Source organism: Tamandua tetradactyla, chromosome 21 (assembly GCF_023851605.1).
Source record: "Tamandua tetradactyla isolate mTamTet1 chromosome 21, mTamTet1.pri, whole genome shotgun sequence".
Lineage (NCBI taxonomy): Eukaryota > Metazoa > Chordata > Mammalia > Pilosa > Myrmecophagidae > Tamandua > Tamandua tetradactyla.
In genome coordinates, this window is record NC_135347.1 from 49,190,948 (window position 1) to 49,218,438 (window position 27,491).

At 36.0% G+C, this 27,491-nt stretch overlaps 1 protein-coding gene across 5 annotated transcripts in view; it reads right to left on the minus strand.

The window, feature by feature from the left end:
• Positions 1-27,491, minus strand: part of ATG10 (autophagy related 10) — a 437,178-nt gene that overhangs the window by 102,812 nt on the left and 306,875 nt on the right. For all 5 annotated transcript variants that reach the window (XM_077139249.1, XM_077139251.1, XM_077139250.1 and 2 more), the window contains one exon: positions 7,701-7,798. In XM_077139249.1, the coding sequence (XP_076995364.1) occupies positions 7,701-7,798 (98 nt within the window). The remainder of the gene's footprint in view (positions 1-7,700; positions 7,799-27,491) is intronic.

Consider the following 27,491-nt stretch of genomic DNA (forward strand, 5'->3'; position numbering starts at 1 on the left):
TGCAAAAACACTCTGGAGAGGGGGCAAAAATTTTGGGAGAAAAATAAACTACTCAAAGATAATGAGAAAGAAGTTTTATATACTATTTAATATAAGGAAAGTCTAAGGAACAAACAAAATTCATTAAAATTTTGTGTTCTCCCCAAATAAAAAAAAAAGTATAATGGAGTATGAATCACAATGAATCAATAACAAAAATGAATATGGGAAGTGAAGTACTCTGACTATATATGGTACCCACAGCATCAGTGTTCAATAAATATTAAAAACCACAATGCATGTACACACTGATGACCCAAAACAATTACTAATGCAGAGAGAAGTACTGTCATTATTACCCTGAGATACCAAAGAAAGTGAGGATGCAACATTTAAAGCATAGCTCACCCTTAAGACCCCTAAGTCAAGAAAGTGTGGTAGAATCACTGAGTACTGTTCAAACATTGGAAGTTTTCTACAAGAAGCCTTCAAATTGGATACTAGGTTTATTATGGCACCAAAAATCTACCCACTAAAGTGACTTATTAATGACCCAACCTAATACCTAGAAACCGATTCAACAAATCAGGAGCAAATTGCAGAGAAAACAATTACATGTTGTCTGTGGTCCCATTTAAATTTAATTTTATCTCCACCATGAAAGAAGTCAGCAATGGAGCTGGCAGTGATTGCTGAAGAAGCAGCAGCAATCCATAAAGCCTTCTTAATTTTATTGTCATTTAAGAATTAAGCCACTTCCAGGTCACACGATCCTACCAGGTGCATTAAATTGATGTCATTATGAGACATCAGGAAATACCCACCGAGACCTATACCAACACTGGGAAGTTTTGTTCAACAGCTGTGTGTTTTAATTGATTTGTATGATTCAAAGCAGGAACAGTTAAAAGTCAGTTATCGGATGTTGTGTAAAAGAGATGCCTAAAGACTCCAGGGAGACTAAGTTCAGAAGAAAGCCAATCACTGGAACTTCACTCGAGCACTTAAGATTATTACTAGAGGAAGCACAATTAAATCATCTTAGTTTATCAGCTATCATTATAAATCACCAGGCAACATATCAAGCTTCATTATAGAAGAATTGTTAACCAGAGACTTCCTGCTTTGTTTGAGAGCCAAAAGCAATCTATTTACCAAAAAGAACCTAAGGAGTTTGGCTTTTTGTTGTTTTGATTTTTTTTAACTCTGATAAATTTACTATGGTAAGAAAGTAAAAACTCACTGAAGTTAATTATCATATTTTTGCATGTTTTAGACATGCCAAAATTTTCAAAATGAAACCAGTGGTATTTGGGATATGCAAAATGTACATTGTACAGGCTCCTCCCATTCCGCTCCCTACAAATATTTAACTCAGTTCCTTCACAGTGCTTGTGTGGGGGGCTTATGTGAGAAATAATAATCAATGATTTTCTTGCCACTATCCATTGAACCCCATTCATTTATACATAATGACAGCCTTCCCCAGTCAGACATGTGGAATCAAAAAACTTTAGTTCCCAAATGTAAGGTGCACAGTTCAGGTGTTAGAAAGCATATATTTGAAAGGAGATGATGAGTTTTGTACATAGCCCCCTCTCCATGCTGAGCTGGGAAGTAAAGTAAGGACTTGGAGAGAAGGCAATTTTAAAAAGGCCATTCTCCAAGAAAGATTTATGCATATGTGTGTACACGCATGCACATGTGCACATAAGATGACACAACACAACAGAACTCCTTGTGCTTTGGGAATTTACAAATAAAGGGGACCTGACTTTAGCTTCATGGGTTTCAGGAGCTGGCAAACCTCAGAGAAAAGTTCCTTTCCTCATCATCATGTCTAGGCAACAGTAAAGTCAAAATGGCAGCAAAACTTTTCTGGCCATGAGAGGGCTGCAGATGCCATTTGAGTTTTCTGCAGCCCTGTTATGGTAGCAGAAAGGAGTGGTGTACAGTACAGCCAACTTGTCCAATCACCAAGCAACATATCAAGCTTCATTATATAAGAATTGTTAACCAGAGACTTTCTGCTTTGAGAGCCAAAAGCAATCTATTTACCAAAAGGAACCTAAGGAGTTTTGCTTTTTGTTGTTTTGATTTTTTTTTAACTCTGATAAATTTATTACAGTAAGAAAGCGAAAACTGAAATTATCATATTTTTGCATGCTTTAGACATATAGAGATAATCCAATCAGTTGAAGGCTTTAAGGAAGAAGAAAGATTCTTTCCCTGCTTCTTCAGCCAGCAAGCCTCTCCTGGGGCGTTCGTCCAGACCCTTCATCAAAGCCTCCAGCTTCACAGCCTGCCCTACAGACTGTGGACTCTTCCATTACCATGGTTGCCTGAGACACCTTTATAAATCTCGCATTTACAGATCTCTCCTGTTGTTCTGTTTCTCTACAGAATCCTAACACAGGGGTCAAATCCTGAATCTAGTTTAACCATCAAATGACTGAAAAAATTAATGACATAACTGGGTTTACCAGGACATAATAATGATTATGATAATTACTTAATATATTTACCACTGATAACATGCTGAGTGGTGTTCAAAGTATTTTGCATACATTAATCCAGTTAATCTTCCCACCAACTCTATGAAGATGCTGCATTTTATCTCTAATGGGAAGGTGAAACTAAAGCACCAAGAGTCTTAGTCATTTTCCCAAGGTCATCCAGAGAGGAGTGGTGGTGCTCCGAGTCCAACCACACTGGCTCCAGCACCCAGCTGAAAGGAATTATGCCGCCTTGGAGAAATGGCTGACTCCAAGTCTAGACAGGAATTGCACAACGTGAAAGTGCCAATACTTATACCAAAGCTAGGAAGCCATCAAAGCTACTTGGCTATATCAAAATGACTCAGGAGCCAACTTGAAGGGGCTTTCACTGGCCAAAGATGGGATAATTTAAGCATCGATATGGCTCTCACAACAATGGTGTGACATGCATAAAACATTTATATCTACGGGTTAAGATATATTTTTTAAAGTTTTTGGTTATCTTTGGACAATGGTAAAGAATAAACATTTTTTTGAAAGTTAGAACATAAAGGGAAAGAAGTAAGCATTTATCCTGATGCTCCATACGAAGCATACCTCCAGTAACTAAGCTGACGAGGGAAACTTTGTCATTATGGAAGTAGGCCAGCTAATAAACAGTGAATGACAGAATTAGAACATCATTTTGCAATCCCTAGTGAGGCCATAATCATCAATGGCTGCTCACATCTCAAGGAGAGAGCTATGTGATTTCCATGGTACCTAAACCACCTATGAAGTATTCTCGCCAAAAAAAATCAATTCTGAATCTGATCAAGCCTCAAGATACAGCTGCTAGCTTATAGGAAATATAGAGGGGAACATATTAACAACACTGTGGTACACTTACTAAAAGATCCAGACTATGAAACACTGCAAGACAAACAATCTTGTTCCTTTAACAAAAATTTACAAGGAAAAAAAGAAAGAGCAAGAGGAAGGAGAAACTTTAAATTTTTAAAGTGTTAAGAGATGTTAACCATTTTAATGTGTAAACCTTATTTGGATTCCGAGGCAAACAAACTGTATAAAAAAATATGAAACAACTGGGGAAATTTAAACATTAATGATATTAAGGAATTATTAAAAATTTTAGTTGTACAAATTGAATTGTCTTCACATTTTAAACAGTTTTTACCTTTTCAAATTTTAGACAATTTACTATCTAAATAATAATAAATCTAAATCTAGATAAATAATAAATTAGATAATAATTTGCTTATTTTACATAATTGCAGATTCAAGTGCAGTAGTAAGAAATAATACAAATATATCCTTCATACTTTTTACCCAATTCTCCCAGGAAGTAATATTTTGCAAAACTATAGTACAATATCAAAACCAAAACATTGACATCAATGTGGTGACAATATAGGACACTGCCATCAGTACAGGGATCCCTCATGTTGCCTTTTGTATGTACCCACTTCCCTTCCACCCATACCTGACTGCTCCTTAACTCCTGGTAACCACTAATCTGTTCTTCATTTATATAATTTTATCATTTCAAGAATGGTATATAAATGGAATCATATACCATGTATCCTTTTGGAATTGGCTTTTTTCTTTTTAATTTAGGATAATTCTCTGAAGGTTCAGTCAGGTTTTTGCATGTACGGATAGCCCTTCCTATTATTTGCTGAATAGAATTCCATGGTGTGGATGTACCACAGTCTCTTTAACCATTCACCTGTTGAAGGACGTCTGGAATATTTCCAGTTTGGATTGTTATGAATACAGCTCTTCTAAATATTCATGAAGTGCCCTTACCTTTTCAAGATGCATGCTTCAGTATTTATGGATAAAATCATACATCTAGAATTTGCTTTATTAAAATCCCAGATTGGTTAAGATACAGAAAAAATAAGATTGGCCATGGAATAAGTGCCTTATACTAGTATCTCTACTTTTGCATATGTTTAAAATTGCCAACAATGCAAAGTTTTAAAAAAAGAAGGTAGGAAAAATTTCTTATTAGACCACTACACATCCTTACACATAAACACACACATTTCATGTAAAATTGCAAGTATGCATTTTTAACCTTCTGTCTTTAGCCCATGCCAAGATCACTGGAGTTCTTTGTCTAAAATAGAGTGCTCACACCTTCCAGTGACCATTATTGTAATATTCACTAGAGACCAATTTAGGTAGATACAACCCAAGCATCTGTTTAACTCTCTTTAGGAAGTCCTCTACTCTACAGAGTTGAAGTAATAGGTAGTCCGTTACGTTGGACAAAAGCAGGTAAGTGATCACCATAATCAAATGTATGAGATTTAAGAGTGGCTTCTCTTCAAAAGAGAAGGTTCATGTCTGACATGAACAGGTCCTCATCATCAAGATAAATTTTCAGAGAACAGAAGTGTGATTACTAAAGATGAAGAGCAGCACACTATATGGGGACAATCAGTCCTGAAAATGAAGAGCAGTGCATTTTATATTTTGCAAAGACTGCTTTTGTTTTTAAGCCACTCTGGAGGACAGGATATTATTATCATGTTCCGTTTGCAAGTAAATGGTTCTTTTGCATAATTCTGCAGAACTGTGTCTACTATTAGGTGCCACTTATACTCTAGCAGCTCAGGCTCTCCTAGTGCCAGATCACATCCCTCACACACTCCACTTCACTGAGGACATCTTGGTTTTCTCCACATGGGGCTTCACAAAACTGAAGTCCCACTCTCTTAAAGATCTAAAGCAAAGAAGAGCATATGCATATCTACTTGTTATTCCGATCTGGGATTAAAAGCCAAGACCTCCAAAGAAAATATTCATGTGACTTTAAACTGCCAAGCAGTATAATGGCCACAAATGAGTTTTGCTTGCTTGTGCTTTAATGCCTGGACATGTGTTATGATGAGACAATTCTAAGGCTTACATAAAGTTTGCTATAAAAAAGTGGGACACCTGGCCACAGATCAAATCCTAATAAGACAAATTCTAAAGGACCATCAGAATGTTAGTTGTGTTATAGTTTGGGCATATCAAGTATCACTTCTATTCAGTCAACCCCAGCCTTGTTGTTAGAAATAGTAATGCTTGTTATGATAGGATTTGATCTGTGCTACCATACTACAATAGGTAGGAAAAAGATGGTCCACCAATAGGCTATCTGTATGACACTTAAGTGTCTATAAATTGAAGTAAATTCCACTAAAAATAATCACTTTACAGACTGGTTCAGTCACTAAGGGAAAGAAATCTATTGGCAACATTATGTTAGGACAGTAAAAAAAAATGAAGTTACAGTCAAAACCTTGTTCATATGTCATGAGGAAGAACAAAGACATGAAATTAAAAACCAAAATGACAGGCAGCACCAGGAATTGTGCTACAGACTTGCACTGAAGTCCTTAATAACAGGGCTGCTATGACAGAAAAAAGAAAAGGATAGGAATTAGTGGAAAAAGTAATTGAGATATAGCTAAGAAAAAACGTATGAAAGTTAAATCCATATGTACCTTTGGATATTCTCTTCCCCTACCCCTTGCAGTCTTTTTGACTTTCATAACCAAACCTTTTCTGGGTCCTGTGGATTCAGACTCCACAGTATACATTTCTGGACAGTTTGTGGTCATTGACAAAACACTGGAAATTGAAACTCTTCAGACTCACCTTGATATACTGGAAGGTTAACCTAAAATAGTTTGCATAAAATCAAATGCTCTTGCCAAAAATATTTAGGGCTGATTTGCTCATAATCACATTATTCTTCTTCATGTCTATTCTTCATGTCTGGTTTATAGAACTTGAATTTCACAGGAGGTCATTATTGTGGGCTGAAGTGATATCAGAAATTGGAAAGTATAAGAGAGCAGGGAGAAAATATACAGAACAAAGAGGGGAGGAATTAAAGTGAGAAAGAATTGTACAAGTTAGGCTCAAGGAAATGAGTAATCCACTTTGGCTTAAGGCTGTCTGGAGGGGAGGAGTAGGAGACAAGTTTAAAAGAGTGGGGTGGGGCCAGGAAGTGGCAGCCACTGAAGCACAGGGTAGGAATTTAGACCACATCCCATAGGCTCTTGGAGAGCTACTGCAGATTTGAGCATGGGTCAGATATAAGTAAAGCAGTGGATAAGAAGACTAGTAGTAAGGGGCAAGGAGGAAAGGAGCACAAGACCAAAGATAGGAAGCATTACTAATCGTGCCTGGTGAGGTCATAGGGCTTGATTCAGGAGGGTGAAAATGGGAAGGGAAAGGAGAGGACCAATTTGAGGGGCAGTGTGAAGTATTTAAATCTAGTTTTGTCCTCAATTAAAACCTAGAGAATGGTCACTTGCAGTCATTGTCAAAGCACTACTTATGTGTTGCTAAGGATTCTTAACTTGATTAGGAGATAAACTATCATTATTATGATCAAACATATAAGGGGCCATAAAAATTCTAATGGCTGATAAAAGTCATTTTTAGAGAAAGCTTTGACTAAACTTAACCAAGAGTAGGGAAAATAGGATTTTTAATATAAGCAAAAATGAATTTTAAGGAGAACATGATTGGTTGCAAGTTGATGAGTATTTTTAAATTTCTAAAATAATTAACTGCTGATTTTAGCAAAGCAGTAACGACTTCTATGATTGACAGATCTATTTTTCCTACTTTTAAAAATCCACTTTCTACATCCACCTTTGCAGATCTATTCTCTATTTTTGCAAATCACTATTGCAAATCTATTTTTAATAAAAGATTACTTTGTTTTGTACATGGATCTACTATCCAAACCTTGAAGCATTAGAGATGATAAGCTAAACCATCCGTTTCTCAGTATACATATGCCAACTTAGTGTCTATTCTTATTTACTTAATAAATTTTTCTTCAGCACCTACTATTTTGCTAAGAACTGTGTTAGGCATACAATGAAGAGTAAAACAGACATGGTCTACCTTCATGGGAGCTCACAGGCTAGTGGGAAATACAGACATTCATACAAAAGTCACACCAATATATCATTGACAATTATGATACGTGATATGAAAGAAAATTATAGGGTGCTATAAGAGCTTATAACAAGGGGCCTGAACCAAGTTGGGATCTGGGAAGATATTTTTGAGGAAATGGTCTTTGAAATGAAATCTGTAAGCATGTGGAGCTGTGGAATAGGGAAATGGGTAGGGGAGAGAGAACTTTATAAAAAAGATAAGGAGAGGGAAAGAATCACATAATAGAATGAAATATTCCCCAACCTGTTGGGTAATAGTCTCCCATGGTCCTTGCACAAGCCGTGTCCTATAGCACTCATGGACTCCTTCCCATATGTCCTTCAGAGTTAAAGGTCTTCCATCTGTGAAGACACATATTAAAAATGGTGTTAGTAATCCCATGTGACACAATAGTGCTTAGTTTCTATCAAAAAGAATACTATGATTTTCAAAATATCTTTACCACTGGCACAGGCTGTTTATATATCCAGAGAGTGCTGTATGAATTACTACCTTCTTCCTGAGGGAAATTTAAACATTCAGGTTTTTCTCCTTTGTATTCATCTAGCAGTTAAATTATGTGTAAATTATGTGCCTGCTCACTGCCTCCAGGAATCTTACAAAATAAATAAAACCGAAATGTGTTTTAGGGAGAACTGAATGATGAAAGGATAGGCAGAGGATCAGGTAGACAGATTCCCTTATTCACAAGGGTGCACTACGGATAACTCTGGAGTCTTAATACTTCCTCTAGTCCTTAAAATCGAAGAGACCACACTGATGTTTCTTTGACTCTCTCATTTATTGCGTACTTTTAATGTTCAAGACTCTCCAAAAGGCATCCTAGGGAATGCAGAGTAGAAGAACACACAATTTCTCCTGGTAAGGAGCTTACCAACTACTAAGGAAACTATGACAAGTATATCAATAATGAAAGTACTAGGTAGAGAGTAGAACTGCCAGAGGAAAATTACAGTTCTATGACAGTCAACAAGAGAGAGACATTAACAACACTCAGGAGAGAAGGGGGACAGCTGGGGGTAGAGGGAGGTGAGAGGGGTTAGCTCAAAGAGATTAGTAAACCCTTTAGTGTACAATAATTTCTTTTATCTGCTTAAACAGCCACATTATCCACCAGTATTCAGGAACTAACCCAAATAATGTGTTTTATGAAGACTGCCATGGCACTTAAAATATACACAAGAGAAGAAGAGTGGAAAAAAGAAAGCATGAAGAAAGACTTTTAAACCACTTACTGCTCGAAAGAAAGTAATCAAACTGATGGAATTTAGTGCTACTTGGCCTGTTCACAGCTATCAAGCCCTTAAGACTAATGGGTATGCTCCTTTCCTTAGGATAAAGAAGGCATATGATGGCAAATCAAAAATGTAATTTAAAGAAACCATGTTAATATTCTAAGTTATTAGATGCAGAGAAATATTTCAACATCAAGTACAGCAAAACTTGGGGAAATAAAAAATTTTTTTTTAAACTCCCTGAATTCAGATTTCTAGAAGTTTAAGTAGAGATATGGAGTATAGCAAGCAGAAAGAGCACTAGATGTGGAGTCCAGGCTGAGTTTGAATCCTGGTACTGGTGCTTACTCTCTGTTAGACCTCAAGTTATTTTGCTTTAAGCTTCACCTGCAAAATGAGGAAAATAATACTTTCCAAATGGTGTTCTCATGAAGCTTACATTAGTGAAAGCATGGAAGGCCATGTCAGGCACACAATAAAAGCTAGATAAATAGTATGCATCTCCTTTCAGGCCCCACTCTGCTCTTCTAGTAATTCTCACATTGATGTAAAGCTCAAAGATTCATTCCTAGAACTGTATTTCTTAGAATTTCCCAATGGTTCTATATTATGTGCATTGTGCTTGATATAAGCAATCCATAGGCAGGGCATTTCTCAAGGTAGATCTGAAAAGCTGAACTTTTCCTCAACCTTTATTTTCAATAAATAGCAACAGAAAATTTTGATACATTTTCAATAAGTATCTTCATCTTGGCATTTATCTGGTGGCAAGAGACCATTATCTTGTGATAAATAGTTTTATTCCATTGACATTTTCATGTCTGTAAAATGAACAAGATTTATTCATCCAATTAACATTTGAATGTCATGTTTAGCTACAAGTTAAAAACAAGCTGCCTTGAATATCTGTGTTATATTGTTTTCTGAAGACATTTATAGAGTAGGGCCAAACTTTGCCATTAAGGTAAGCACTACACATCTTCAAAATAGAAACATGCACACACACGTGTGAGTGTATGTATTGATGTTGGAAGAGGATCTTAAGGACTTTAACGTCAAATAGTAAGCTAAATAATCAAGTTATAAAGAGATGACGTGCTTTCAAAATAACTTTAACTTGTCATAGTTAGAAGAAATCAAGACAGAGAATGATAAAAATGTTAGCGCTGACATAACCACCAATTTTTATAAGACAACCAAAGCCTTGGGAGATGTATACCTGCCAACATTATATAGTCATTTTATGACTAACCTGGAGCTGGAATCCAGGTCTCAGAACTCACAATCCAGAGCTCTTTCTACTATTCTATGCTGCCTCTGAGGGCCTGGGCTGCATCTATTCCAGTTACTACTGCTATCCCTCTGTTTAGTTCGATGCCTCACACATTGCAAATGATTTATAAATCTTTACTGAATAATGATAAAGGAAAGAATCCTTGCTTACTCTGTTTTCCTCTAAGAGAGATCAAGGCTTTGTAGATCTAGAGAAGCACGCTAGGCTTAATAAATAGTAATCGGTAATTCTTTAATTTTATTCCTCAAAAGATTTCCATTAACAATCTAAGAATGGAGTCATGGTTTGAATCTTACAACTGTCAGAAAGTTGCACACTCTGCTAGAAACATTCATACAAAATGCAGTAATCAGCAACATAGCAACAATGTGGAGAGACCCATGACGAAAGTTGTGGAATATTTTTATTATACGATGCTGAAATTGAGGATATGTGCCACAAGTTTTCAGGCAACACCAAATTTAAAGAAAAAAATGTAGTACCTTAGAATATAGAAATTTTAAAATGATCTGGAAAAAATTATCTAGCAGATAATCATAAGGAATTGAAAATAATTTATAAAAACTGAATGCACATTTTCATATGTACAATAATGCATTTATTTTAAATGATGAGCACTTTCTATGTTTTTCCTTTTTCTAGTTTTTTAAAAGACAATACCACATTAGTAGCATTTAGGCCTTTTCTATGTCATTTAATAAAAGAGAATTATTAATAGAAACACATTTTATATATCTCCTGATTTTAACTTAATTCCAAAAATTACAGTAAAGAAAATAATCTTATTTCTACTTTTTAAAAAAACTTTTTTTATTGTATAATATAACATCTACGCAAAGCAAAGAAAGAAAAAAGCAATAGTTTTCAAAGCATTCTTCAACAAGTAGTTACAGAATAGATCCCAGAGTTTGTCATGGGCTACCATACCATCATCTCAGATTTTTCTTTCTAGCTGCTCTAGAACACTGGAGGCTAGAAGGAGTAAATACTTTTTTTTTTTATCATCACAATCGACTTTTTTGTGGGTGTGAAAAATAACATACACACAAAAAGCAATAAATTTCAAAGCACATAACCACAATTAGTTGTAGAACAGATTTCAGAGTTTGACATGGGTTACAGTTCCACAATTTTAGGTTTTTATTTCTAGCTGCTCTTAGATACTGGAGACTAAAAGGGATATCAATTTGATGATTCAGCAATCATATTCACTTGTTAAATCATATCTTCTCTGTACAACTCCACCATCACCTTTGATCTTTCTATCTCTCTCTTTAGGGGTATTTGGGTTATGGCCATTCTAAGTTTTTCATGTTGGAAAGGGCTGTCATTAATATTGGTAGGGACATGGAACCATCTGATGTTCTGGAGAGGTTGGGCTAGGTTACAGGATTTATCTGGACCAGGGACTCATCCGGAGGTTGTAGGTTTCTGGAAAGTTACTCTAGTGCATGGAACCTTTGAAGAATCTTATATGTTGCCCTAGATGTTCTTTAGGATTGGCTGGAATGGTTTTGGTTGTTGGGGTTTGGCAAGTTATGATAGGTAGCAATGTCTAACTGAAGCCTGCATAAAAGCAACCTCCAGAGTAGCTTATTGACTCTATTTGAACTCTCTGCCACTGATACTTTATTAGTTGTATTTCTTTTCCCCCTTTTTGTCAGGATGGAATAGTTGATCCCATGGTGCCAGGGCCAGACTCATCCCTGGGAGTCATCTATCATGCCGCCAGGGAGAGTTTCACTCCTGGATATCATGCCCCATGTAGAGGGGAGAGCAATGCTTTCACTTGCAGAGTTGGGCTTAGAGAAACTGAGACCACATCTGAGCAACAAAAGAGGTCTTCCAGAAGTAACTCTTAGGCATACGTATAGGTAGGCTAAGCTTCTCCACTACCTACATAAGCTTCACAACAGTAAGTCTCAAGATCAAGGGCTTGGCCTATTGATTTGGGTGTTACTAAAGTTTGACAAAGTATCAGGGGATTCTCTGATGGTAACGTTTAATAGTTTCACATTTTTTCTCCCATCCCTCAAGGGACTTTGCCAATACTTTTTATCTGCTTCAACCCCTGTGTTTTTAATTGCCTCAATCCCGACCTGATCAACTTCATTCTCATCTCTACATACCAGGTTATACATATATAAAACAGCTTCTCAAAATCCAGAAATAATAATTACCACTTGGGACTAAATGTGATGCTATAAGAGCTTATAATCTAGGCCCCTGTTTTCTTATAAGCATTTTCTAAAGGACACCATACAATAATTGCTCTTTTGTTTCTGGCTTATTTTGCCTCACCAAGTGTCCCACAGGTTCATTCACCATGTTGCATGTCCCACAACTTTGCTTCTTTTTGTAGTAGCACAATATTAGATCATATATATATAAACCATCATTCACCAATCTACATCTCAGTCAGTGCATCCTTCAGCCACCTGCACTCATTAGGCATCACATATAATGCCCAAAGTCCACAATCCATCAACACTCTTAATTTTAGATAATTTCATTGTTCCAAAGAGAAAGATAACCAATAAACCCACCCTCACCAAACAGGAAATCAAAATCTCCCCTTAACTTTTGTCCCTCCCCCATTATTTACCCCTGCTGTTGCTGTGGTACTGCTGATGTTTTCCTGATAAACGCAGCCCATAGCATGCAATAGCAGTTATCCCCCTGTACCTGAACTTAAAACACTCTTTGCACAAAATCATAGCTTTGAAGTAATTCATGCAAGAACTTATTTATATTTGTAGTGTTAATTGGTGGGACACCACATAGGTCTATACTACCCCTTTCAATCATGTTCACCTTCAATACGGTAATATTACTTATAGACCCACTAGTGAACTGCCTTCACTTCTACCTATTCCCTCATATTTGAGTTCAACCTCATTAGCTAACTGTTCACCCATCTTTAGCTTCCATATATCTCTAACTCCCTTATATTCTGTATTATAAGCCTCTGATTTTACCTTTACCATGGTCGTAAAAGTGGAATCATACAGTATCTACCCTTTTGTGTCTGGCTTATTTCACTCAGCATTATATCTTCAAGGCTCATCTTGTCATGAGCTTCAGGATGTCATTTCATCTTACTGCTTCAGGACGTCATTTCGTCTCACTGTTGCATGATATCCCATCATATGTATATACCACATTTTGTTAATTCATTCGTCTGTTGACGGGCATTTGGATTGTTTCTATCTTTTGGCAATTAAAGCTGCGATGAACATCAGTGTGAAAATGTCTATTTATGTCACTGCTTTCATCTCTTCTGGGTATATACCAAGTAGTGCTATTGCTGGGTCTAGGGCAACTAGATATTTAATTTTCTAAGGAAATATCAAACTTCCATGGCAGCTGTACCATTACACATTCCCACCAGAAGTACATAAGGGTCCTAATTTCTCCACAATCTCTCCAGTGTTTGTAGTTTCCTGTTTGTTTAATAGCAGCCATTCTTAAGGTGTGAGGTCGTATCTCATTGTAGTCTTGAGCTGTATTTCCTTTAGAGCTAATAAAAAGGAGCATCTCTTCATGAGCTTTTGAGCCATCTGTATTTGTTCTTCAGAAAAATGCCTATTCATATCTTTAGCCCATTTTATAACTGGGTTGTTTGTTCTTTTGTTGTTGAGTTGTATGATTTCTTTATGTATACAGGATAGCAAACCTTCGTCTGCTGTGATTTCAAAATATTTTCTCCCATTAAATTGGTTGCCTCTTCACCTTTTTGACAAAGTCTTTTGAGGTACAGAAGCATTTGATTTTGAGGAGTTTCCATTTATCTATTTTTTCTTTTGTTGCTTGTGCTTTGGGTAAAGTTTAGGAAGATACTTCATATTAATAGGTCTTGAAGATGTTTCCCTACATTTTCTTCTAGAAGCTTTATGGTACTAGTTCTTATATTTTCATGTTTGATCCACTTTGAATTAATTTTTGTATAGGATGCAAGATAAGCGTCCTCTTTCATTCTTCTGGCAATTGATATCCAGTTCTCCCATGCCCATTTATTGAAAAGACTATTTTGCCCCATTTCAGTGGATTTGGGAGCCTTGTCAAAAATCAGTTGACCATAGATTTGGTGGTCTATTTTTGCACTCTTTATTCGGAAAGTCACTTTTTAATTATGAAAAAAATACACCACAAATTCCCCACATTAAGGTTTTACTATGCTTCTTCTCTATTCCCTACATATTGTTGCTGAGCCAGAAACCCAAGAGTCATCCCAGATGCCTCTCTGTTTCTTAGCCTTATATCCCATACTGAAAAATATTGTCCCTTATACGTTCTAAATTTCTCTGTAATCTGTGCTCTCTACTCCACTGCCATCGCACTGGAGTTCAAGTCTCAAACCTCCAACGACAGCCTCTATCAATCCTCCCTCCCCAGTGCTTAGTTCCCCCTCAGTCTAAAACACAACTCTAATCACTAATCTTTGGCTGAATGTCACTCCCTCGTTCGCCTCCTCCCACAGTATAAAATCTAAACTTCTAGGTTATCTGGCTCTGCTTACTGGCCTGACTCCTGTTCTTCTTCCCTGTGCATCAGCCCTCAGGATGGCTACTCCTTCCCACCACACAGTTACACAAGCCAGTTACCCCTTTGTGCTGTTTTTCTTTTATCATAGCATGTATCACTTCCTGGAATTTTCTCACTTGCTTGTTTATATTTTATCATTTGCTACCTATCTCCAGTTCCATGAGGGAAGGGATCTTGATTATCTTGCTCCTGGCTATTTCACAGCACCTGAACCAGGGACTGGCACATAGTAAGTGGTTAATAAATATTTGAGAAATTAATGGTATAGATGGAAGTTGTAATTTTTTTCCCCACACAGTATTATAATGCAAACACTCCCCACTTTGGTAAAAAGCCATCATTATGATTTTGTTGGCTGTATGATACTATATTAAGATGATATACTTTAATTTACTTAAGTATTCCTCTGGTGCTAGTTTTTTAAACTATTACCAGCTTCCAAAGGTGCCTGGCATAAAGGAGATTCAAAATAAGTCATAGCAATTTTTCTTCTTTCAAATTATTTCCTTTTGATAGATTCCTTAGAATGGAAAAGGAGATTCCTTTTCAGAGCCAGTTCCCAGCCCTTATGGTTCACCAGTCAAGAACCAGAATTGGTACCCAGCTCTCTGTGCCTCCCTTCTTAGGGCAGAACCCCCTTCCAGAACTCTGAGCTTGGTCAATTCCAAAAGCCTCCAACTTTGTTCTTTTTTATTTCATTTCATTTTTTTTTTTCCATCAGCCCTGCCTCTTCTTTTCTGGGAAAGGACTCAGGATTCCTTTCCTTCTTGGTCTGGGTTTCTCTGTGCCTAGATCTCATATTCAGCAGCCCCAATTTGTTAGTTAAAACCACAATTGGAGTTTGGCCGAGCTACTGTCCCTCATTTCCAGTACACACTGCTTGAAGATATGTGATGAGTTAAGTGAGGAGAGAGAGGTTTGGAGAAGAGTGTAGAAATGAAGTCTATTGGGAATCATAAAAAGAGGGAGAGAAAAAAATAAGATATGGCATATAAAATACTTAAGAAAAAATAGAAGAAAGTACTACCTTTATAGTAATAACATTAAATATTAGTGGATTAAACTGTCCAATAAACAGACATGGATTGGCAGAATGGATTAAAAAATAGGATCCATTCATATGCTGTCTACAAGAGACTCACTTTAGACCAAGGACAAAAATAGGTTGAAAGTGAAAGGTTGGGAAAAGACATTTCATGTAAACAACAACCAGAAAAAAGTGGAAGTAATTATACTAATATCAGACAAATTAGATTTCAAATGTAAAACAATTAAAAAAAGATAAAGACTGATGTTATATATTAATAAAAGGGAAAATTTATCAAGAAGATGTAACAATCATAAAGATTTATGAACCAAGACAGACTGCCCAAAATACATGAGGCGCACAATGACGACACTGAAGGGGGAAGCAGATACATCTACAATAATAGTTGGAGACTTCAATACATGGCTTCATCAATGGATAGAACATCTAGACAAAGGATCAATTAGGAAACAGATGTTGAATAGTATGATAAATGAACTAGATGTAACAGACATTTATAGACCATTACACCCCACAACAGTAGGATACGTATTTTTCTCAAGTGCACATGGATCATTCTCAAGGACAGACCTCATGTTGCATCACAAAACAAGTCTCAATAAATTTAAAAAGGCTGAAATTATACAAAACACTTTCTCAGGTCATAATGGAATGAAGTTGGAAATCAATAACAGGAAGAAGGCCAGAAAATTCACAAATACATGGTGGTTAAACAACATACTCTTATACAATCAGTGGATCAAGGAAGAAATTACAATAGAAATTATTAAATATCTCAAGGAAATGAAAATGAAAGCACAACTTACCAAAAATTATGAGATGCAGCAAAGGCAGTGCTGAGGGAAATTTATTGCCCTTAATGTCTACATTAAAAAAGAAAAAAGCAAAAATTGAGGAATTAACTGTTCACCTGGAGGATCTAGAAAATGAACAGCAAACTAACCCCAAAGTAAACATAAGAAAAGAAAAACACAAAGATTAGAAGAGAAATAAATGAAATTGAGAACATGAAAACAATAGAAAGAATCAACAAAACCAGAAGTTGGTTCTTCAAGAAAATCAATAAAAATTGATGGACCATTAGTGAAGCTGGCCACAAAAAAAAAAAGAGAGAGAGAGAGGAAGCAAATAAAATCAGAAATGGGAGAAGGGATATAACTACTGAACTCACAGATAAAGGAGATAATCAGATGATATTATGGGCAACTAAATGCTAATGAATAGGCAATGCAGACCAAATAGACAACTTCCTAGATAAGGAGAAACAACCAGCATTGACTCAAGAAGAAACATATGACCTCAACAAACCAATCACAAGTAAAGAGATTGACTCAGTCATCAAAAAGCTACGAAAAAAGAAAAGTCCAAGACCAGATGGCATCACATATGAATTCTACCAACTATTCTAAGAAATAATTAGTATGAATCATGCTCAAACTCTTCAAAAAAAATTGAAGAGGAGGGAAAATTATACAATTCATTCTATGAAGCCAAAATCACCCTAATACCAAAACCAGACAAAGATAATAAAAGAAAATTACAGACCAATCTCTTCAATGAATATAGATGCACAAATCCTCATCGAAATACAAATCAAATCCAACAGAAAATTAAAAGAATTATACACCATGACCGAGTGGGATTTATTCCAGGTATGCAAGGCTGGTTCAACACATGAAAATCAATTAATGCAATACACCACATCAATAAATCAAAGTGGAAAAACTACATGATCATCTTGATTGAGCAGAAATGGCATCTGACAAAAGTCAACATCCTTTTCTTGGTGAAAACACTTCAAAGGATAGGAATAGAAGGAAACGTGATAAAGGGAATATATGAAAAACCCAACATCACCCTCAATGGGGAAAAGACTGAAAGCTTTCTCTCTAAGGTCAGGAATAAGACAAGGATGCCCACTATTACCAGTGTTATTCAATATTGTGCTGGAAGTTCTAGCCAGAGCAATTAGACAAGAAAAAGAAATAAAAGGCATGCAAATTGGAAACGAAGAAATAAAACTTTCACTGTTTATAGATGACAAGATGCTATATGTAGAAAATAATGAAAAATCTACAGCAAAGCTACTAGAGCTAATAAATGAATACAGCAAAGTGGCAAAAAAAATTAGGAGTGTTTCTATATCTAGTAGTGAGCAATCTGAGGAGGAAATCAAGAAAAATCCATTTACAATAGCAATCAAGAGAATAAAATAGTTAGGAATAAATTTAATCAAGGCCACAAAATACCTATACACATAAAACTACAAGAAATTGCTAAAAGAAATCAAAGAAGACCTAAACAAATGAAAGGACATATTACGTTTATGGACTGGAAGATCAAATATAGTCAATGTCAATTCTACCCAAATTGATATATAGAGTCAATGCAGTACCAATTAAAATCCCAACAACTTACTTTAAGAAATAGAATAGTGCCCCGAATAGCTAAAAATATCTTCAGAAAGAGGAATGCATTGGGAGGTCTCACACTACCTGACTTTAGAGCATATTACAGAGGCACAGTGGTCAAAACAGCATGGCACTGGTATAAGACAGAAATATTGACAATGGAGTCAAATTGAATGTTCAGAAATAGACCCTCTCATCTATGGACAATTCATCTTTGATAAGGTGGTAAAATAAACTGAACTATGACAGAGCAGCCTCTTCAACAAATGGTGGTTGGAGAACAGGATATCCATATTCCAAGGAATGAAAGAGGACCCCTATCTTACACCTTATACAAAAATTATCTCAAAATCGATCAAAGACCTAAACATTAGAGCTAAGAATCTAAAACCTTTAGAAGAAAATGTAGAGAAATATCTTAGTGATCTTTAGATAGGAGTTGGTTTCCTAGACCTTATATCCAATGAAAGAAATAGATTAATGGGATCACCTCAGTTGAACATTTTTGCACATCAAGGACTTTGTCAGAAAAGTGAAATGGCAGTCTATGCAATGGAAGACAATATTTGGAAACCTCGATTCAAATAAGGGTTTAATATCCAGAATATATAAAGAGATTCTATTAATCAACAACCAAAAAGACAACCCAATTAAAAAATGGGCAAAAGTCATGAACAGACACTTTTCTGAAGAGGAAATACAAATGACTTAAAAACATATGAAAAGATGCTCAATTTCAGTGGCTATTAATGAAATTCAAATAAAAGCACAATGAGATATCTCACACTTACTAGAAAGGCCATTATTAAAAAGACAACAGAAAATTACAAGTGCTGAAAAGAATGTGGAAGAAGAATCACACTTATTTACTGTTAGTGGGAATACAGAATGGTGCAACCACTCTGGAAGGCAGTTTGGTGGTTCCTCAAGAAGCTAAATATAGAACTGACATATGATCCAGAAATACCATTACTAGGTATATATTTGGAGGAGCTGAAGGCAGACCATGAATGGACATTTACACACCGATGTCTATTGTAGCATTATTCATGATTGCCGAGGGATGGAAACAGTTCAAATGTCCATGAACAGATGAATGGATAAATAAATTGTGGTACATACATATAGTGGAATATTATGCAGCTGTAAGGCAGAATAAAGTCATGAAACATGCAACAACATGGATGAGACATTATGTTGAGTGAAATTGGCCAGAAACAAAAGGATAAATACTATGATCTCACTAACATGAACTAACATTACTGCGCAAACTATGTAATGTAGAGACAGCATTTGATGCTGAAGGAATACAGAATGTTCAATAGGACTGATTGTAAAGATCCAGAAATGTGTAGCACAATATTATAAATACACTGAACAAAGATGAGCATGATTGAAAGAGGAAAGCTAGGGGCATGTATGGCAAGTAGAAGGAAAGTAGAAGATAAAGACCGAGATTGTAAAACTCAGTGAGACCTAGAGTTCAATGATGGTAATTAAATGTTCAAATATAAGAATATTTTTACATGAAGGAGAACAAATGAATATCAAACTGCAAGGTGTTGAAAATGGGATAGTATATGGAAAAAATACAATCAATGAAAACTAGTCTATAACAGAAACATTGTAATATGCTTCTAGTAAATGTAACAAAGGTAATATACCAAAGCTAAATGTCAACAAAAGGGGATATAAGGGAGGGGTATGGGATTCTTGTTGTTGTTGTTGCTTCCCCTATTTTATTTGTTTTTAATTTTTTATTCTTTTTTTCCCCTCTTCCTCTTTCTTTGCGGAAGAAATGGAAATGTTCTCACATAGATTGTGGTGGTGAATGAATAACTATGTGATCATACCAGTAACCAATGATTGTTTACTTAAGATGGGTTGTATGGTGTGTGAATAAAACAGTTCAAAAAATAAACTGAAAGACACAAACACTGGAGAATGGATGTAGGGAGAGAGATGAACCTATTTACTGCTGGTAGGGAAGTAGAATGGTGCAGCCCCTCTGCAGGGCAGTGTGGTGGCTCCACAGGGGGCTAAGTATAGGGTTGTCAGTATGATCCTGCAACCCTGTTATTAAGTGTATACTTAGAAGAATTGAAAGCAGGGACATGAATGTTCATTTGCATATCTAATGGTGTTTATGGTGGCAGTATTCATGATTTGTAATGGATGGAGGTGGCCTAAGGGTACACTGACTGATGAACTGAAGGAGGAACTGTGGTGTATGCACACAACTGAGCAGTAGCAAGAAGGAATGAAGTTGTGAGGCATGCAACTAGGTGAATGGACCTTAAGGATAGTGTGTTGAGTGAAATAAGCCAGAAAAGCAATGGCAAACATTATAATGCCTCATTAATATGGACTAAATATCATATGCAAACTCTGAGAATTAAATCCTACAACATGGGTTATAGTAGAAGTCTTAGTGTAAAGGTTCCTAGATTTTAAACTCTTACAGCAGCCACAGTTATTCCTGAGTTATAACAATTATTTCTAAATTCTGAAATGCTGAGCTCTTTGTGTATAATTCGGTTGTTTCCCTGGAACTTTGGGTATTCAGAGATAGAGTACTGCAGTTACGAAAGTCAGCATTACCACAAACAGCAATGGTTTAAAAAGCTGAAACTCAGAGACAGAGTACTGCAGCTATGGAAGTCAACATTACCCCATACAGCAGCTGTTAAAAAAGCTGAAAAGGAGATCAGACTGCAATTAGAGATATGAATAAAGAAGATCTGATTAGGACTAAGGTAAATCAGACTAAACGGTAAAGATGATCGTGATTTGTGCTTTAAAAATTCAACTTCTATGTGAGACCAAAGGAAGAGATGTTTATTTGGTGCAAAATTTATATTTTCTGTAGCATACTATCTAATTTAACTTGTATGGTCAGTTTATTTGAACACCATACTTACATGAAACCTTAAATAGAGAGTGAGGTCTTGTTAGTTTGTACAGGCTACTATAATGCCCCAACACATCCCAAAGTAATCTGGCCAGAGAACAAAAAACTATTCGCAAAGCTCCCTTGAGGGACTGGGGAAAAATGTGGAAATATTAAACTTCCCCACTTAGGCAATTTCGGATATTCTTGCAAACATTGGAGACTACTAATTTAATAGGCCAAGCTCTCAATCTTGGGGCTTGCCCTTATGAAATTTATGCCTGCAAAGGAGAAGCTAAGCCTATCTATAATTATGCCCAAGAGTTACTTCCAGAGAACCTCTTTTCTTGCTCAGATGTGGCCTCTCTATCTAAGCCAACTCCGTAGGTGAACTCAGTACCCTCCCCCAACTCTGTGGGATGTGATTTTCAGGGGTATAAATCTCCCTGGGCAACATAGAACGTGACTCCTGGGGATAAGCCTGGGCCCAGTATCATGGGATTGAGAAAGCCTTCTCGACTAAAAGGAGGAAGAGAAATGAAACAAAATAAAGTTTCAGTGGCTGAGAGATTTCAATGAGAGGTCATTCAGGAGGCTTTTCTTATACATTATTAGATATCCCTGTTTAGTTTTTAGTGTATTAGAATAGCCAGAAGGAAATACCTGAAACTGTTGAATTATAATCCAGTAGCCTTGATTCTTGAAAACAATTGTATATCTATATAGCTCTTACAGTGTGACTGTGTGATTGTGAAAACCTTATGATTGGTACTCCCTTTATTCAGTGTATGGACAGATGTGTAAAAAAAATGATAAAAAATAAATATATAATAGGGAGCATGAGGGGTATGGGATGTTTTAGGTGCTCTTTTTATCTTTGTTTTTATTCTTATTTTTACTTTTTGGAGTAATGAAAATGTTTAAAAATTGATAGTGATGATGAATGCACTATATGATGATACTGTGAGCCATTGATTGTACACTTTGGATGATTATATGGTATGTGATTATATCTCAATAAAATTGCATTAAAAAACTAAAAAAGAAAATAAAATGTACAACTCAATGATATTCACAGACTTGTGAAACCATTACTACAATCAATTTTATTACATTTTCATCACCCAAAAAAGAAACCCCAAACCCATTAGCAATCATTTCCATCTTCCCTACAACTTCCCCAACTCTAAGCATCAAGTTTTCTACTTTTAACTGTTACAGATTTGTCTATTCTGGAGATTTCATATGAATGAAATAACACAATTATTTGATCCTTGATGTGTAGCTTCTTTCACTTAGCATAATATCTTCAAGGTTCATATTACAATAAATATCAGTATTTCATTCCTTTTGATGGCTGAATTATATGTCCATTATATGGATTTATCACATTTGCTTATCCATTCATCAGGTAATGAACATTTGAACTGTTTTCATTTTTTGGCTATTATGAACAATACTACCATAAACATTTGTGAACAAGTTTTTATGTCAATATATGTTTTCATTTCATTTGGGTTTATACCTAGGAGTTGAACTGCTGGGCCATATGGCAACGGTATAATGTTTTGAGGAACTGCCATAGTGCTTTACAAAGTGGTTGTACCATTTTATATTCCCACCAGTAGTAAATGAGGTTTTAATTTTGCCACATCCTCATTAACATTTGCTATTATCTCTCTTTATGACTAAAGCTTCCTAGTAGATGTGAAGTCTGATACCTCAGTGTAGTTTTGATTCACATTTCCCTGATTACAAGTGAAGCTAAGCATCTTTTCACATGCTTCTAGGCCATTTGTATCTGATTCTTTGGAGAAATGCCTATTCAGATCCTTTGTACATTTAAAAACTGGATTGTCTTATTATCGAGTTATACATTATTTCTATATTCCAGATATAAGTCCCTTATCAGATAAATTATGTGCAAATATCTTCTCCAACTCTGCTGGAATTTTCACTTTCTTGATTGTGTCCTTTGAAGTAAAAAGTTTTAAATGTTGACGAAGTCCAATTTATTATTTCTGCTGTGTTTATGGTATCATATCTAAAAAGTCCATGCCTGATCCAAGGTCACAAACATTTATTCCTATGTTTTCTTTTAAGAAGGATTCTTACTTGTACTCTGAGTGAAACAAGGGGGAATTACAAGTGACATCATCTGACATATTTGAAAACGATTACCTATATCTCTATCAAGAATTTAAATTGAGATTTAAATGCTTATTGTCTTCATTGCACACACAACTTACTAACATTATTTTATTGTTTGTTTATGTATTAGTTGGGACTCTCCCTAGGTTAGAATGTAGGATTCATGTTGACAGGAATTTCGATAATTTGTTTCCCTGACTATATTCCCAAGACTTAGATCATTTGATTGGGGGTAGTGCTGGACTTTATAATACGGTATAAAATGGGGGCCAGGGCTGGTGCCACAGAAAGCCACAGCAATGCTCAGGCCCAAGTTATAGAGACACAGAAGTCAGGGGTAAGTAGGAGAAGCTGGTCTGCAGAGAAAGAAGGGTGTACTTGTATGGTGAAAGGCAGAGACAAGAGGCCAAGAAAGTGTCTACCGCAGTGGACTCCCTGTCCGTGGTCCCAGTGAGGTCTGCCTAAGCTTTTTTCCTATGAATCGACTTTTTCTTCATAATAAGCCCTATTTGCCTCTCAACCCAGTTTTATGTATTAGTTTGAGTGCTTCTCTGATTTTTCAACCAAACATTGGTTTGCAAATATTTTGCAGTATATTCTGCTGCTTCCTAGAGGAATTTATGGAAAAGTTGGTAAGAAAACAAAAAGTTAGCTCCCAAGATCATGGGTCTGAAGGCCATTCTGTTTGAAAAGGCTCATATAGTAAGTCATCCATGAGAAGTCCCAGCAAACTGTGGTCTCTAGCTTTCAAAATCTAATTTCCTTTAAAAACTGAGAAAGGTCAACAAACAATTATCCCCCTGTTAAAATATTTGCTCCTTATAGGCCTATAATCTGGGTATATCTCATGGGCCATTCAGGGTCTCTAAAAACTCTCTTTAGGTTCTGTGTTGGCATCCCATGCCAGTGGCATGCTAAGCCTGGTGGAACTATAAGGATTAGAACTTCAGTGTTGAAAACGGGCACATCAGGTTTTAAATATCTAAAAGAGCACTGTTCTTCAAAATGGTCATCTAGGGAGGTTACACAACTACTCAATAATTCTACTACTTTTATTCTAATAATGCTGTAATGCTGTCACTGGTACTGCTTTTGGAAACCAACAAGAAACTAAATACTTAATAATCACAAATAAGTTTTAATCAAAGGAAAAAATATTTCCATTTTATATCCAATATTTGGCTCCAAATGGCTTTGCTGTTTTAAAATAAATTCACCTTTAAGGGGCAACCATCTGCCAACTTTTAGCCACAGGGACTAGAAGAAATTGCAAAACCAGCAGCTCCCAAAATGAGTTGTGTATTGGTGGTATGGTTGGTATGTGCTGGTTTGAAAGGATGTATGTCCCCTAGAAAAGCCATGTTTTAATCTAAATCCCATTTCATAAAGGCAGAATAATCCCTATTCAATACCGTATGTTTAAAACTATAATCAGATCATCTCCCTGGAGATGTGATTTAATCAAGAGTGGTTGTTAAGCTGGATTAGGTGACGACATGTCTCCACCCATTTGGGTGGATCTTGATAAGTTTCTGGAGTCCTATAAAAGAGGAAACATTTTGGAGAATGAGGAGATTTGGGAGAGCAGAGAATGCTGCAGCACCATGAAGCAGAGAGGCCACGAGCCAGTGACCTTTGGAGATGAAGAAGGAAAACGCTTCCCAGGGAGCTTTATGAAACAGGAGGCCAGGAGAGAAAGCTAGCAGATGATACCATGTTCTCCATGTGCCCTTCCAGCTGAGAGAGAAGCTCTGATTGTGTTCGCCATGTGCCTTCCCACTTGAGAGAGAGACCCTGAACTTCATCGGCCTTCTTGAATCAAGGTATCTTTCCCTGGATGCCTGTGATTGGACATTTCTATAGACTTGTTTAATTGGGACATTTTCTGTGCCTTAGAACTGTAAACTAGCAACTTATTAAATTCCCCTTTTTAAAAGCCATTCTGTTTCTGGTATATTACATTCCAGCAGCTAGCAAACTAGAACAGCATACATCTATAACTTTCTTTTCCTCTGTTTCCTCATGAATCTTTTCAATTTCTGCTGACCATCTGCAGTGTAGAAGACCTGGATAAATATTGCTTTTTTTGTCACATGCAGAGATGACAACAGTGACTGAAATATAATGTGGGTCCTTTTCCCTAAGCCCTCACCATTGGTTTGCCTAGTCATAGTTCATACTTTATGATCAAAGATATGTAAAAGTTAGCTTTTCCATCTTTTAATTAAAAAAAAAAAGGGTTTTGACCTAATCAGCAATATCTTCAAAACCCTCTTGTACAGTACTGATTAAAATATATTCAAACGTGACTACAACTTTAATTATTTCAAAAACATATAGAGAGCCTTCAGAAATCCATTGGGAACTGGGAGACCCAAACATAAAGAACCACATCATAGAAAAAGAATTTAAGTAAGGAAGAAATGATTTTGTACATTTGTATCTGTTTATGAAAACTGAAGATCCAACACTGCAACTTGAAATAAAGGGGGCCAAAAATACTCAGTTAAATCCATGAGACACATTATTATGTATCTACATGTTCAAAACAGGGTCTCATCTCTCAGAAACTTTAAACCATGTTAAGAGGGTCTAATCTTCCCTGTCTGGCCTCACTCAGGGGAAACATAAGCATACTCAATCAACAACTCCCAAGTTTCAGACACAAGATACTCAATAGGAGCAATTTTAACATGCTTAGAAATCTCTTTAATCACACTGAAGCTGAAGAGATCAGTAAAATCCCTTGAATACTTGAAAAACTGAAGTAGAAGCCAAAATAATTTCAGCAGTGACCCACAAAGTGGGCATGGCAAATTGAGGTCATTTATTCTATAAGTGTTTATTGAGTGTCCACTATACTATCTGGCAATATCATCTTGGAATGATAACACACATTGAAGTTAAAGGCAACAATCTAAAATGTCACTGACCATAGAGAAATAGATTTTGGATGAAAAAGAGAATAATTAAAAACTACAATCTTAGCAACTGCCAGTACCATTTAATTTAACATCTTCATATAAAATCCCTCAATTGAATAATAAACTACATGCCAAGTAGTCTATATATTGCTCAAAACGTGTAGCTTTCTAAATTAAATTTCTCAGGACTATTAGTTTTCATGTGTCAAATAATAGGATGCGATATTTCACTAACACTACCTAAACTCTGGTGCAAGGATGCTGAAGTCACCTCTACCTTTATTGTGCATGGTTTCACTAAAATTTCACAACCTCTAAAATGAAGATTATTATGTACCTACATGTTCAGAACAGAGTCTTTCCTATCAAAAACTTTAAACCATGTGAAAACGGTCAATCTCGTCTGTCTGGCCTCACTCAGGAGAGACATGCATACTTAATCAACAACTCCCTCGTTTCAGACACAAGATACTCCATAGGACCAATTTTAACATGCTTAAGGCCTATAATCTGGGCCTTAATAAATAATTCCAGTGAATTACAAATAATTTTCTGAATGAGGTCCCTAAAATCAAAAAGAAAAGAGATTTTTCACAATGAAATATGTCATTATTCAATATATTCTCTTCAACGTAGCTTCTGACAGGATGAAAACTCACGTCATAATCCACAGTGAGGCAGAGATGATGCACCACTGAAGGGGAAAATTCATTTTGCTTCAATGAGAAAAGTATATTGTGATTTGAAATAGTCACTAGTTGTTCATGTACATTCATATCAGCACTATGGTAGCTATTTCTGTAACTTTTATTTATTCCTGAATTCCTGCATTTTGTGTCTTTATTAATATTAGGAAATGTGACTGAAAATTCTTTTTATTTTATAACAACAATTTATTAACTTAACTCATATGTTTGTTAAATTTAGGTTAAGTTCTTCTAACAACTAATAGCTGGGAGCAGTGAAAAGGGGGCTATATAGAGTTCAAGTCCCAACTCCATGGCTTTCTATGCACTCCTGAATAAATCATTTAACCCTTCTGAGCACTCAGTTTTTATGTCTGTACATGATGATAATAATAGCTCCTAATTCAGAATGTTATTGTAAGTGTCAAGACACATAATTCAGCTAACATTACTGAAAGGTACTATGGGTCATGCCTCATTTCATATATTAACTCAAAATCCTCCCAACTCTATAAGGTAGGTTTTATTATAATCTCATTTTTATAATCTCAGATGATGAAAGAGAGGAAACAGAAAAGCCCAGTGACTTGCCCAAGAGCTAGTAAGCAGCAGCTAGGAATCAGAACCAAGGCTTTCTGGCTTCAGACCCTGTACTTTTTACCACTACTTAGGTCTCTATGTGCAGGAACTCTTTGTAAACTATAAAGCAATACTCACATATTAATTGAGTTATTTTTGTTGTCACTCCTAATAATCTCTATCAATACTGCCTAACTGAGAAGAATCTGGAATTTTGCATTACCTGGTTTTCCTAGCCTAGCTTGTCCTTTCCTGCATCACTGCATTAATA